Source organism: Ovis aries, chromosome X, assembly GCF_016772045.2.
Source record: "Ovis aries strain OAR_USU_Benz2616 breed Rambouillet chromosome X, ARS-UI_Ramb_v3.0, whole genome shotgun sequence".
Taxonomy (NCBI): Eukaryota; Metazoa; Chordata; class Mammalia; order Artiodactyla; family Bovidae; genus Ovis; species Ovis aries.
In genome coordinates, this window is record NC_056080.1 from 43,330,053 (window position 1) to 43,344,768 (window position 14,716).

A 14,716-nucleotide genomic window follows, 5' to 3' on the forward strand; every position below is an offset into this window, starting at 1 on the left:
CTACCTGGAGAGTAAGGATTCTAGAAGATCTTCATTCAAAGGTAATCTGGAGGACTTGCACAGCCTTTTGATGTCTTTGCTGGGTAACACTTTTTTCCTGCATTAAAACACAGTCAATGAGCTTTTCTATACTTCATGTCTCTTGAGTAATAATTACATGCTAAAGGAAAGAAAACATAGATGTGTCCTAAAAGCGTGTGCATGGAAATAAATATGAAAGCTGGTACTGGAATCATGGTAAGGAAAAACAGTCATATTGCATTTCACCAGCTTGTTTCCATTTCAGAAGTCACTAGATTCTGTCCTTACAAAGGCCGTTCCATCAAGATTCAGATTCTTGGTTGGTGATAGTACAGCCTGTTAAGGCTGCAGCCACGAGTGTTGCTCTAAGTAATCGATCTACATTCTTGACCACTAGTCAAAAATGGTTCTGATATTTGAAAACATCTCTTAATTTGACAGGCATCTAGAGCCTCCATCACAAGTATTATATGACCAGAGGGTGTTTTTCTAGTCTTTTCCTTGGACCCAAATCATATAACCTAGAAGCCCCAACTGGGACCTTAACATTCACCTATTTTTTTTTTTTCTCCAGAGCAGCCCAACAGTCATTTTCCCCAGCCTGCTGGGGCACAGAAATGCTTGTCTAATGTTCTCACCCTGCCAGTGTTCTTCCAGGCATCAGGCAAAATTAGAACTAACAGGAAAGAAAGTGGGCTTCTTTCTTAGCAATAGGTTATAAAATGGTAAGAGAATCTTTATGTCTAGAATTGGAACTTGTTGGATCTGGAAGAACCTCAGAGTTGTCTCATCAACTAGCCCCCTTTTTCCCAACAGGTATTCCTTTAATGAAAGAGGGTCACACTTCTCACCCTGGAGAGGGGTACCACCAGGCTGGAAGGCAAGGCCAGAGTCATACAAAGCTCAGGTAACATGTCTTCCAGGAGGCTCAGAGAAGCTTAAAGATTCAAGGAAGAATACCATTTTTATAGCAACTCAACAAGCGTGTATTATGGATTAGGAGATAAAAAAGATCCCTAGTAAGATAAACTGGGGGCATTCCCAGTAGCACTAGTGGCAAAGAACTCGCCTGTGAATTCAGGAGACACAGGTTGGATCCCTGAGGAAATGGCAATCCAACTCCAGTATTCTTGCCTGGAGACTCCCACAGACAGAGGAGCCTGGCGGGCTACAGTCCATGGGGGGGGGGGGGGGGGGGGAGGCGGTGGCAGAGAGCTTGACATGACTTAATGACTACAACAACAACAAATTAAGAAAAACCATGGGTCCTTCTAAGATATTTAGGGTACAGACTTTAGGTTTGGGGATGAAGGAAGTAGTAATAGGGTAAAGAGATGACAGTGGTCTGAAGTAACAAAACCAGTGGCTAGAGTTAGACCTAAGATTTTCTAACTCCAGATGAATATGCTCCCCCACCACTATATCAGATCTGTGGGTAAGATGAACACCAAAATCTACTAAGATGGGGCTCCAGTCATTTGTAACAATGACTGAATAAAGTTCAAAGGCAAACATGATAAATGTATTAGAAATACATTATTCAGAGTGTCATTATTTTTGAGAAGAAATAATTTCAAAGAGATTTTATAGAAAGTTTACTTGCAAATCCCCTGTCTGGTATATTATAAAACTCATATTTATAAATCCCACTTATTAATAAAATAGTGTAAAGAGATGCCATCTCAGAATTAAATCTTCTAATACTGATTTACTGTTTCAATTGAAAGCTTCTAGAAACCAATTAGAAAATGCAAAGGGGCCATCCTATTCTTTTGAAGACACAGAACTTCCCCTATTCCATCCACAAGCAAAGTTCACCATCCATCACTATGAAATATGTGTACCCAGATAATCTCCAAAAATGATTTAAGGTGGCTTTGCTACCTAGTGGAGTATGAGGAGACATGCCAATTTTCTTTTTGCCCTTTTTGATACCATACAAATTCCTTCATTACTCAGCTTCACAGAAACATAAATGATTTCTTAGAATCAATAAAATAAAAGCTTACTTTTCCCGATCTTGGTATACACACATAGCAACGAGTCTCTCAAAATTCTCAAAACCATTTTTCTTGAGTTGTTCATGGGCCTGTGCAACTAGGACATTCCTATGTGGACACAGGTCCTCAGGCACCCGGTAATGACGTGCAATGGTTATAACTTCTTGGTCTGTGAGTTTCCCGACAGTTAGATTCATCATTATTTCTCTGTTTAAAAAAAATGGGAAAACACTCAAGAAATTATATCTAAGATTATTTTACCTTTCTATTAAACACACACACAAATCCCATTTTACAAAACTTTACCAACGGCCTGCAGACAGGTTTTTTTTTTTTTTTTAATTTAACTTATCTACTATGAGCAACCAGGAAGGTACTTATGCTAGAATGGAAAACTATAAGCACAGCAGCTTATAAATAAAATGGCACCTTGCCCAGAGTCAAACTTCTATCAGATAATAGCCTACAACCAGGAAGTAAATTCTTAAAGTCCTTGAATGGTCAAAAATTCTGGGACTAAACACATGAGTTCATTCAATGCCTATTAATCTTACTTTACACAAAACAGTAACAGACTTGGGGTTCTGATTTCCCAGGGTATGAAGCTTATAAATCAGTAAGTTAGAAAGATGTTTTGGAGATGGGGAAAGTGATTAAGCATATTTCTGTGGTAAAAAGTAAAAACTGACACATCCTACCCATGAGTGGAGAAAGAAATGGCAACTCACTCCAATACTCTTGCCTGGGAAATCCCATGGACAGAGGAGCCTAGCGGGCTACAGTCCAAGGGGTCGCAAGAGTCAGACATGACTGAGTGACTAAACCACCACCATCACCTCCTACCCATGAGAGAAAAGAGTAAAAACAGCTATGTAAAGGTACAGTTATCTGAATCTTTAGAAGGCAAAGGGCATTGATATCATTTGGCAGAGTAGTTCAGTTCAGTTTAGTTCAGTTGCTCAGTATTGTTTGACTCTTTGCAACTCCATGGATTGTAGCACATCAGGCCTCCCTGTCCATCACCAACTCCCTAGTTCACTCAAACTCCTGTCCATTAAGTCGGTGATGCCATCCAACCATCTCATCCTCTGTTGTCCCCTTCTCCTCCCGCCTTCAATCTTTCCCAGCATCAGAGTCTTTTCAAATGAGTCAATTCTTCGCATCAGGTGGCCAAAATATTGGAGTTTCAGCTTCAACATTAGTCCTTCCAATGAACACCCAGGACTGATATCCTTTAGGATGGACTGGTGGGATCTCCTTGCAGTTCAAGGGACTCTCAAGAGTTTTCTCCAACACCACAGTTCAAAAGGGTCAATTCTTTGGTGCTCAGCTTTCTTTATAGTCCAACTTTCTCATCCATACATGACCATGGGAAAAACCATAGCCTTGACTAGATGGACCTTTGTTGACAAAGTAATGTCTCTGCTTTTTAATATGCTATCTAGGTTGGTCAAAACTTTTCTTCCAAGGAGCAAGCATCTTTTAATTTCATGGCTGCAGTCACCATCTGCAATGATTTTGGAGCCCAAAAAATAAAGTCTGTCACTATTTCCACTGTTTCCCCATCTATTTGCCATGAAGCGATGGGACCAGAGAATAGCAAGAAGAGATAAGAAAGCCTTCTTCAGTGATCAATGCAAAGAAATAGAGGAAAACAATAGAATGGGAAAGACTAGAGATCTCTTCAAGAAAACTAGAGATACCAAGAGAACATTTTATGCAAAGATGGGTTCAATAAAGGACAGAAACGGCAGAGACCTAACAGAAGCATATGATATTAAGAAGAGGTGGCAAGAATACACGGAAGAACTGTACAAAAAAGAGCTTCATGACCCAGATAATCATGATGGTGTGATCACTCACCTAGAGCCAGACATCCTGGAATGTGAAGTCAAGTGGGCCTTAGGAAGAATCACTACAAACAAAGCTAGTGGAGGTGATGGAATTTCAGTGGAGCTATTTCAAATCCTGAAAGATGATGCTGTGAAAGTGCTGCACTCAATATGCCAGCAAATTTGGAAAACTCAGCAGTGGCCACAGGACTGGAAGAGGTCAGTTTTCATTCCAATCCCAAAGAAAGGCAATGCCAAAGAATGCTCAAACTACCACACAATTGCACTCATCTCACACACTAGTAAAGTAATGCTTAAAATTCTCAAAGCCAGGCTTCAGCAATACATGAACCACGAACTTCCAGATGTTCAAGCTGGTTTTAGAAAAGGCAGAGGAACCAGAGATCAAATTGCCAACATCCACCAGATCATCAAAAAAGCAAGAGAGTTCCAGGAAAACATCTATTTCTGCTTTATTTACTAGGCCAAAGCCTTTGACTGTGTGGATCACAATAAACTGTGGAAAATTCTGAAAGAGATGGGAACACCAGACCAGCCCACCTGCCTCTTAAGAAATGTGTATGCAGGTCAGGAAGCAACAGTTAGAACTGGACATGGAACAACAGATTGGTCCCAAATAGGAAAAGGAATACATCAAGGCTGTATATTGTCACCCTACTTATTTAACTTATATGCAGAGTACATCACTTCATGGCAAATAGATGGGGAAACAGTGGAAACAGTGGCTGACTTTATTTTTCTGGGCTCCAAAATCACTGCAGATGGTGACTGAAGCCATGAAATTAAAATATGCTTACTCCTTGGAAGGAAAGTTATGACCAACCTAGACAGCATATTAAAAAGCAGAGACGTTACTTTGTCAACAAAGGTCCATCTAGTCAAGGCTATGGTTTTTCCAGTGGTCATGTATGGATATGAGAGTTGGACTATAAAGAAAGCTGAGAGCCGAAGAATTGACCCTTTTGAACTGTGGTGTTGGAGAAGACTCTTGAGACTCTCTTGGACTGAAAAGAGATCCAATCAGTCCATCCTAAAGGAGATCAGTTCTGGGTGTTCATTGGAAGGACTGATGTTGAAGCGGAAACTCCAATATTTTGGCCACCTGATGTGAAGAGCTGACTCACTGGAAAAGACCCTGATGCTGGGAGGGATTGGTGGCAGGAGGAGAAGGGGACAACAGAGGATGAGGTGGTTGGATGGCATCACCGACTCAATGGGCATGGGTTTAGGTAGACTCTGTGAGTTCGTGATGGCGTGCTGTGGTTCATAGGGTCACAAAGAGTCAGACACAACTGAGCGACTGAACTGAACTGATGGGACCAGATGCCTATCACGTGATGGGACCATGATCTTAGTTTTCTGAATGTTGAGCTTTAATCCAACTTTTTCACTCTCCTCTTTCACTTTCATCAACAGGCTTTTTAGTTCCTCTTCACTTTCTGCCATAAGGGTGGTGTCATCTGCATATCTGAGGTTATTGATATTTCTACTGGAAATCTTGATTCCAGCTTGTGCTTCATCCAGCCCAGCGTTTCTCATGATGTACTCTGCATGTAAGTTAAATAAGCAGGGTGACAATATCCAGCCTTGTCACACTCCTTTCCCATTTGCAACCAGTCTGTTGTTCCATGTCCAGTTCTAACTGTGGCTTCCTGACCTGCATACAGGTTTCTCAAGAAGCAGGTCAGGGGGTCTGGTATTCCCATCTCTTTAAGAATTTCCCACAGTTTGTGGTGATCCACACAGTGAAAGGCTTTGGCATAGTCAGTAGAACAGAAATAGATGTTTTGGTAGAGCAAAAAGAAAACAAATGACAACATATTCACATGAGACCTCAGAGCCTAACAAATTGGCTGACATATTTTCAGTACATTCTGTATGGGAAAGCCATAAACCATGTACCAGACATTAGAACGAACTTCAATGAAGTGGTTAAAATGCAAACTGTTATGGTACTTAACCAAAGAAGCTTCCATCATCTAAAAAATCCACTTACTGGAAATACTGGCTTGGCCAAAAAGTTCGTTTGGGTTTTCAATAACATCTTCTTGGGAAGCCTGAAAACACTTTTTGGCCAACCCAATAATTCAGTTTCCAAGAAGTCCAAATAAATGAGGGAATACGAGATTTTATTTATTCTGCTATAGACATGTGTCATGTCTTTTGTAATAATGGCTTTTAGTTCTTTTATATATTTCGTGCCATTTTCACTATCATTTAACAAATCTACAGGTTCTTCTGATCAAGAATTTCCTAAGATAGACGGTAGGAAATCCCACAGCTATGATGTTAACCTACCTAAAGGAACTATATTTCACCTACATCCACTTATTAGAATCTCTGGGTTTTTTATTTCACTTTACTTGTGTCTTCTTAACGGGAAATGAAGACCAAATTCAACCAAGAGGACCCCATCATTGTAGCAAGTCAGTTTGGGTTAGACCATCAATCAGTAACATTGGCCAGGGGCTCAGCAATCAGGAATAACATTATAGATGTTTCAGCATGTATCCTTCCAGTCACTTTTCTGTCAATATATATGTACTGGTATCCTTAGTTTCATTGGGATCATACAACATTGATCAACATAGCATGGACATCTTTCATACCCATAAATGCCAATCAACAGCCTACTTTTCACAGCTGCATGGTGTTCCATTTCGTTCATGTGTCACAACTGGTCATTCCATGACCAGTGTTGTAAATGAGTGAGGGGCTTTCCTTGGAGTGGTTTCACCTCAATATCTCTTAACCATAGAATGGGAAAGACTAGAGATGTCTTCAAGAAAATTGGAGAAAACAAGGGAATATTTCATGTAAAGATGGGCACAAACAAAGATAGAGGTTATAAGGACCTAACAGAAGCAGAAGAAATTAAGAAGAGATGGCAAGAATACATGGTAGAACTGTACAAAAAAGGTCTTACTGACCTGGATAACCACGATGGCATGGTGACTCACCTAGAGCCAGACATCCCAGAGCGTGAAGTCAAGTGGGCTTGAGGAAGCATCACTATGGAGCAAGCTAGTGGAGGTTATGGAATTGCAGCTGAACTATTTCAAATCCTAAAAGATGATGTTGTTAAAGTGCTGCACTCAGTATGCCAGGAAATTTGGAAAACAGCACTGGCCACAGGACTGGAAAAGGTCAGTTTTTATTCCAATTCCAAAGAATGGCAATGCCAAAGAATTTTCAAACTATCATACAACTGCCCTCACATCATATGCTAGTAAGGCTATGCTCAAAATCCTTCAAGCTAGGCTTTAGCCGTATGTGAACTAAGAAATTCCAGATGCACAAGCTGGGTTTAGAAAAGACAGATGAACCAGAGATCAAATTGCCAACATTTGCTGGATCACAGAGAAAGCAAGGGAATTCTAGAAAAACATCTACTTCTGCTTCATTGACTACGTTAAAGTCGTTGACTGTGTGGATCACAACAACCTGTGGAAAATTCTTAAAGAGATCGGAATACCAGACCACCTTACCTACCTCCTGAGAAATCTGTATGCAGGAGAAGCAACAGCTAGAACTGGACATGGAACAATGGACTGGTTCCAAATAGGGAAAGGAGTATGTCAAGGCTATATATCATCACCCTGCTTATTTAACTTATATGAGGAGTACATCATGCAAAATGCCTGGCTGGATGACTCACAAACTGGAATCAAGATCTCTGGGAGAAATATCAATAGCCTCACATATGCAGATGATACCACCTTTATGGCAGAAAGCCAAGAGGAACTAAAGAGCCTCTTGATGAGGGTGATGGAGGACAGTGAAAATGCTGGCTTAAAACTCAACATTCAAAAACTAAGATCATGGCATCTGGTCCCACCACTCCATGGTAAATAGAAGGGAGAAAAAAAGGAAGCAGTGACAGATTTTATTTTCTTGGGCTCCAAAATCACTGCAGACGGTGACGGCAGCCATGAAATTAAAAGACGCATGCTCCTTGGAAGGAAAGCTCTGACCAACCTAGACAACATATTAAAAAGCAGAGACATCACCTTGCCAACACAGGTCCATATAGTCAAAGCTATGGTTTTTCCAGTAGTCATGTAAGGATGTGAGAGTTGGACAATAAGGAAGGCTGAGTGCTGAAGAACTGATGTTTTCGAATTGTGATAGTGGAGAAGATTCTTGAGAGTCCCTTGGTTGCAAGATCAAGCCAGTCAATCCTAAGGGAAATCAACACTCAGTATTCATTGGAGGGACTGATGCTGAAGCTGAAGCTCCAACAGTTTGCCCACCCGATGCAAAGAGCCGACTCATTTGAAAAGATCCTAATGCTGGGTAAGATTGAGGGCAGGGAGAGAAGGGGTTAACAGGGGATGAGATGGCTGGATAGCATCACTGATTCAATACAGATGAGTTTGAGTAAACTCAGGGAGACATTGAAGGAAAGGCATGTACAGGACTGTAACCTGGTGTGCTATAGTCCATGGGGTCGCAAACAGTCAGATACAACTTAGCTACCAACAACAAATACCTATACGTAAAATGTCTCTTTTTTGAATTTTTATAATAATCAAATATTACTTTCATTGAAAAAAAAAACCTATTTGAAATCTTTTTCCTTTTGTGGGCAGAAAATGACATGAAGAAGTGGCACGCTCCCAAGAATGAGGGAACAGAGCATGTGCAGCAATAACTAGAAACTTTCCACGCACCTTTAACTAAAACTACTCTAGCCTGACCAGGTCATAAAAGTTTATTTTCCTTTTCATTGGATAAACTGAAATTATCCTGGCCTCACTGCAGTGAAACTTTATATTTGCTGGGTTTCTGTCTCCGTGGGTTATAAACAGCTTGGTACTCCATTGCTTTTCTTGTCTCCATGTGAGGATTCCAAACAAGCTGCCCCCGACTTAAAACTGCCTTCAGTCGTGCAGGACACCAGGGGCCCCTGAGCAGCTGCCCCAGTAGCCGCTGCACCCACATGAGCCAGGTCCTGGCATCAGGGATCCCATCCAGGCAGTGCAAGCCTTGTCATGCTAAGGTTTTGCTCTGTTTATCACATGTAGCACCCCACCCTGTCAAATGTTACTGGGCTTCACCAAGAATGAAGAATCTTTTCAAAACTTACACATTCCGTTTCTTTTTACTATGGTGAAATATACGTAACACAAAATTTACCATTCGTGGCATTTACTGCATTCATAATGTCGTGCAACCGCCATGTCTATTTGTTTCAAAGTATTTTCATCACCACAAAGAAGCAATCACTCCAGTTTCTTCCTCCCCTCAACCCCAGTCTCTCTCTGCCTGATCATCACTAATCTGCTTTCTTTCTCTGCAGACTACCAATCTGGACACTTCATATAAATGGAGTCATGCAGTATGGTTTCTTGTGTCTGCTTTTGCTCATTTATCATAGTGTTTTCATGTTCATACATGTTGCAGCAGGTATCAGTACTTCATTCCTTTTTATGGCTGAATACTAGTCCATTGTACAAATATACCACATTTTGCTTATCTGTTCATGCGTCAGTGGATATCTGAGTTGTTTCCCCCTTTGGGTTATGGTAAATAGTGCTGCTACAAGTTTTAGTTTGAACATCTGTTTTCAATTCTTTAGGTATTTTTACCTGTGAGTAGAATCACTGGGTCATATAGTGATTTTATGTTTAAATTATTGAGGATCCATCAAACTGCTTTCTGAATACTCCACTTTTGCAAGCCACAGTCATAAAAATGAAGGTCCAACTTCCATCAGATACACCCCTTTCTCACTTAAACCTTCAAGTTGTGCTAGTGGCTCAGTCATGTCAACTCTTTGTGACCCCATGGACTGCAGCCCACCAGGCTCCTCTGTCCATGGGATTTCCCAGGCAAGAATATTGGAGTGGGTTGCCATTTCCTTCTCTAAAACCTTCAAAGTGAACCTCAAATATCATCTGAGAGCAAAGCCTTATCTCGGTACTTCCTGGCCCATCATTTAAGAAAAATAAAAACGCACTTTAAAAAGAAGCTGGAATTGTATTGATCTAGAAGGCAATGGCACCCCACTTCAGTACTCTTGGCCTGGAAAATCCCATGGACGGAGGAGCCTGGTGGGCTGTAGTCCATGGGGTCGCGAAGAGTCGGACACGACTGAGCAACTTCCTTTCACTTTTCACTTTCATGCATTGGAGAAGGAAATGGCAACCCACTCCAGTGTTCTTGCCTGGAGAATCCCAGGGATGGGGGAGCCTGGTGGGCTGCCGTCTATGGGGTCACACAGAGTCAGACACGACTGAAGCGACTTAGCAGCAGCAGCAGCAGTATTCTGTGATTACTGTTGTTCATCTTAGAGACTCAAGTGGCAATCACCTTTGCCTTTACTCTACATTGCACTATGCTCCTGGCACTAATATTTTATACAGATTATCACAGTATTTAGTTAATCTTATAAAGGATGCTGCCATGATTTTCTCTCCATTTTTGTAATTAAAGCCTAAAAAAAAAAAAAAAAAAAAAAAAGCCAAACTGCTCTAGGGTATTGACGTTAACTAGGCAGAATTTAACATGAAATGCTAAACAGTTTTACAAGACATAATTCCATTAAAGTCATCCAGTCATAATGGTGAATCAAATCTTCATTTTAAAGCTCTGAATCTAAGGGTATTTTGTTACATATTGAATTGTTAAAGTCTAAGCAATGTCTTTCAAACAACAAAAAATAATCAGTTTCAATGTAAACAAGGGCTTAAGAGACGAAGTTTTGTGTCCTAAGGCTTATAAGAAAATCTAGTTGAGCCTAAATTAAACCAAGAAGCAATTTTAATGACAATTATTTAGCACCCTTTATCATCTCCTTCAATTTGATATTCAACAAATAAAATGTGTTTCAGTTTTTCTAATCAGAAGCCTGGCACAGCTGCTCACATCCTACATTGCTTCAGGTATTCTGTTACTTATGGGCCTAAGCTGCCTATAGTGAGCAGAAAACCCTGCCTTCCCATAACTTATGTTCCAGCCAGGCACATGATTGGACTAGTGTGCTGCCAGACAGCAGAGAGTAGTAGAGACAGCTGGTAGAATATGTGTTAGTAGAAGAAGAAATGGAAAGATAGATCAAATGGGGCCAGTACAAATGTCTGACCAAATTTTGCTACCAGCCTAACTACAGTTCAAAAGCATTTACAAAGCTCTTCAGTCTCACGGGGGCACAAAGCCATTACATTCAGCCATGTTGGCTGGGTACTGCCCACCTCCAGGGAGAACCTTGATATACTTATGGTATAAATGGTGTCCCCTGGAGTTGTATGACATGGTGGCCTCACCAGAGAAGCCGAAGAACTCCAGACAAAAGGGGGACAAAAAGGTCACCACAAGTGGGAGGTAATGTGGTTCAGAGGGAAAAATGTGAGCTTAGTAAGCTCACACCTAGTAAGCACTTTATATTAAATAGTTCTCTGAACAAATGAAAAATGAGGGTTAAGTTAGCAAAGTATGAAAAGCATTTAGCTTTCTACAGCACTATGTTGTTTTAGTTGCTAAGTCATGTCCGACTCTTTTGCAATCTCATGGCTTGTAGCTCGCCAGGCTCCTCTGTCCATGGGATTTTCCAGGCAAGGATACTGGAGTGGGTTGCCATTTCCTTCTCTACTATAGAACTATATGAATGCTCAATAAATGATAGCAATTTTTATTATTCTCATCATCTCACAATAGAGACAGTTTCATGTTGCATTAAACTGGAAGAGTTACTTCCTTTAAGCAAGTTCATCTTGGAAAAATGTGAAATGTCTTTGATGGATGAAATCTTAGAATTTGTCACAGAATATAAAGGGAAGATGGCACACTTATTTTAAATAGTCAAATTCAGGATTAAAGTCTGAAGTGATAAAGCAATAAGCTCCAGGTGTGCCTCCCTTTATATAATTGAATATATTTGAGAAGCTGCACAAATGCTTAATTCTTACAATTCAAATTACATGTTCCCTCTACTCTCTATTACATTTAAAGATGCTCTATCTTCATCTTGGTTATTTTTAATTGGCAATGGCACCGAACACCTTAGCTTCAAATTCCTTTAATTTTTGTCAAGTTGTTAATAACAAGCAAGCACACTGAACTCTGAAATAAGTTCTTTGGAAACTAAAGAACCTTTTGACAGTATAATAATTACTGCCAAATTTCTCTGCTTTGTAAACTGATTTTTTGATGTATTTTCTCAAAGAGAAGTGTATCTGCATTGAAAATCATTGACCTTGTTTTCTCATTCCAAATAAATGTAAGCAGCTTTTAGCTTTCCATTACTGCTCTAATCTTTATTTCACATCAAATTCTATGGCTTTTCCTGTTTTGACATGCAGTGGAATGTACATGATAATTTTGATTTATTTAGTTTGAAATCCAGTATGTCTTGGTGCACTCGACTTTGGGGCTATTTAAGTGTAGCCAAACAAAACGAAATCTTCTCACGCAGTTAACAGTAATTGCTATATATTATTTAAAATATTCTTCAAAGAGGTACAATTTTGGAAAAGCTCATCTAGAATTCTGCTACAATTTGGTACAATATGCATTTAAGTAAATGCTTAATTGCATTTCAGGATTTAGGCCTGAAGTGATAAAACTTTTAACCACTGTTAAAAGACACAGTGGGTTTTTTTGTTTTTTAAATCAGGTCAAGATTTTTTGGTAGAAGCAAATGGATGATGGTGGTTCACTTAAGATTTGGGTCGATACAAATGAATACGCCTTTCATTTACAAGCAAAATGATTTGTTTTCTACCATTTCCTTTTCGTTAGCACCCATCTTGTGTTCAGGGATTATTTGTCTCCAAGCAAACCTCACTTGAAGCTTCCCTGGTGGCTCAGTCAGTAAAGAATCTGCCTACACAGTTCAGGAGACCTGGGTTTGCTCCCCTGGAGAAGGAAATGGCAACCCACTCCAGTATTCCTGCCTGGGAAACCCCATAGACAGAGGATCCTGAAGGGCTACAGTCCATGGGGTCATAAGAGTTGAACTCGACTTAGTGACTAAACCACCGTCACCACCAAACCTTGTTTGGCCTTTTTTTAAAAAAAACAAAAACAAAAAACAACTCTTTCTCATTGGTTGCCAGATGAGATGCTTTAGAGGCCATACTAATTCCTGTGACAATTAGTGGACCTTAATGGAGGGCAGCCTCATATAAGCCAACAGATATTTACTGGTTACATGATCAGCTGAACACAAGACCAGATTTGTGCCCTCCAGCACTTCACTTCCCAATTCAAGACTTACTCATGTTAAAACATAGCAAACAAAATAGAATCAGATTCTTAATTCTTTCTGGGCATACACTTTAAAATATAAAATTTCTTGGCTTTACTCCATTATAAAAGGAACACATTTCTAAATATAGAGAATTTGAATAACATATAAAAGGAAGAAAGAAAAATCATAAACACTCACACCATACAAATATAATCAAGTAATCATTCTGGTATATTTCCTCATTCTGGTATATTTCCTCTTTTCTATGCATGAGTATCTTTTTTTCTTAACAGTTGTGAACATATTTTATAGTCTGACTTTTTTCCCTTTAACTAGTACACTTATTATCACTTATTTTTCTGAAACCAAAATGCTAATCCATTCTTCTATTATTGGGTATTTTGTGGGATTTCCTCAAAATTTTACATAAATAATGTCATAATGCACATATTTATGCAGAAACATCTGTCTGTATTTAAAATTATTTCTGTTAGTATCCCAGAAGTAAAATTAGGTGGACAAAAGAAAAACACATTTAAAGGATCTTGATACATGGTGTTAACTTACTTTTACCATTCCACCAGCCACAAGAGAGGGGCCATAGCAATAGATATTACCCTTTTTAAAGGGGTTTCCTAATTCATCAGGTAAAAATGATGTCTTGTTTTAATCAACAATGATTTAAGTACTAATAAACTTAAATATGTCTTATTTGCTTGTAAATTATGTTTCTTCTCTAGCATTCTGTCAGCACGTGTCCCTTACCTACGTATTCATTCATTCAACACACACTCAGTAAGTCCTTACTCCATGTCAGGCCACATCAACAGATAGAGAATAAGAGAAGAATGGACTAGATTTGAGCCCCAACCCTCAAGGCCCGCACCCTAGAGTAAATCACAGACCAAAAGCAAAGCCAAATCAACAAAGTAGAAAAGGGGCTCTAATAAAGATATGTCCAGTTCAGAAAAAGTACCCCTCATCCAGTCTGGCATGTATACACCTCAAGGGGAAAATCTAGGAAGGATCCATAGCAGAGGTGGCAACAGAGCCACCTTTCTGCAGATGAAAGACAACTTGCTAGTCAGAAAGGTAGGGTGGGGAGGGGAATGAGGTTGGGAGGAATGGGGAAAAAAACCATATCCTCAAGATATTGGGTTGGCCAAAGAGTTAGTTTGGATTTTTCCATACAATTTTATAGAAGAACCTGAATGAAATTTTTGGCCAACCCAGTTCAAGGAGAGCAAGAGGATGGTACATTTTAGGACCTGTACAAAGTACTAAGAATAGGAGCTATCATTTATCACGTGCTTAGTGTACGCCAGACATTGATCTAACTGCTTCACACCAGGCTCCTCCATCCATGGAATTTTCCAAGCAAAAGTACTGGAGTGGGGTGCCATTGCCTTCTCCATTTAACTCCGTAACAGCCCTTTAAGTAGGAACATTGGTTATCCCCATTTTATAGATGAAGAACTAAAGTCCAGAGAGCTCAAGCAAATTGCTGAAGGGCGCATAGCTAGTATGTGGTAGAGCCAAGATTTGAACCCAGGATGGTCAGGATTCTTAGGATGACTGGAACACTGGGAAATGGAACAAGAGATAAATTAGAGAAATGGTAGGTGGGGCCCAATCATGAAAGGTACACA

The 14,716-nt window shown here is 39.8% G+C and overlaps 1 protein-coding gene across 3 annotated transcripts in view; it reads right to left on the reverse strand.

Annotated features, from left to right (window-relative positions):
* The window catches only part of EFHC2 (EF-hand domain containing 2), a 238,237-nt gene that overhangs the window by 38,093 nt on the left and 185,428 nt on the right, over positions 1 to 14,716 (reverse strand). For 2 of the 3 annotated variants that reach the window (XM_027963069.3, XM_060407403.1), the window contains exons 12-13: positions 2,031 to 2,228; positions 5 to 97 (exon numbers count right to left, since the gene is read on the reverse strand). In XM_027963069.3, the coding sequence (XP_027818870.2) occupies positions 5 to 97; positions 2,031 to 2,228 (291 nt within the window). The remainder of the gene's footprint in view (positions 1 to 4; positions 98 to 2,030; positions 2,229 to 14,716) is intronic. The other variant, XM_060407404.1, reaches the window with a different exon arrangement.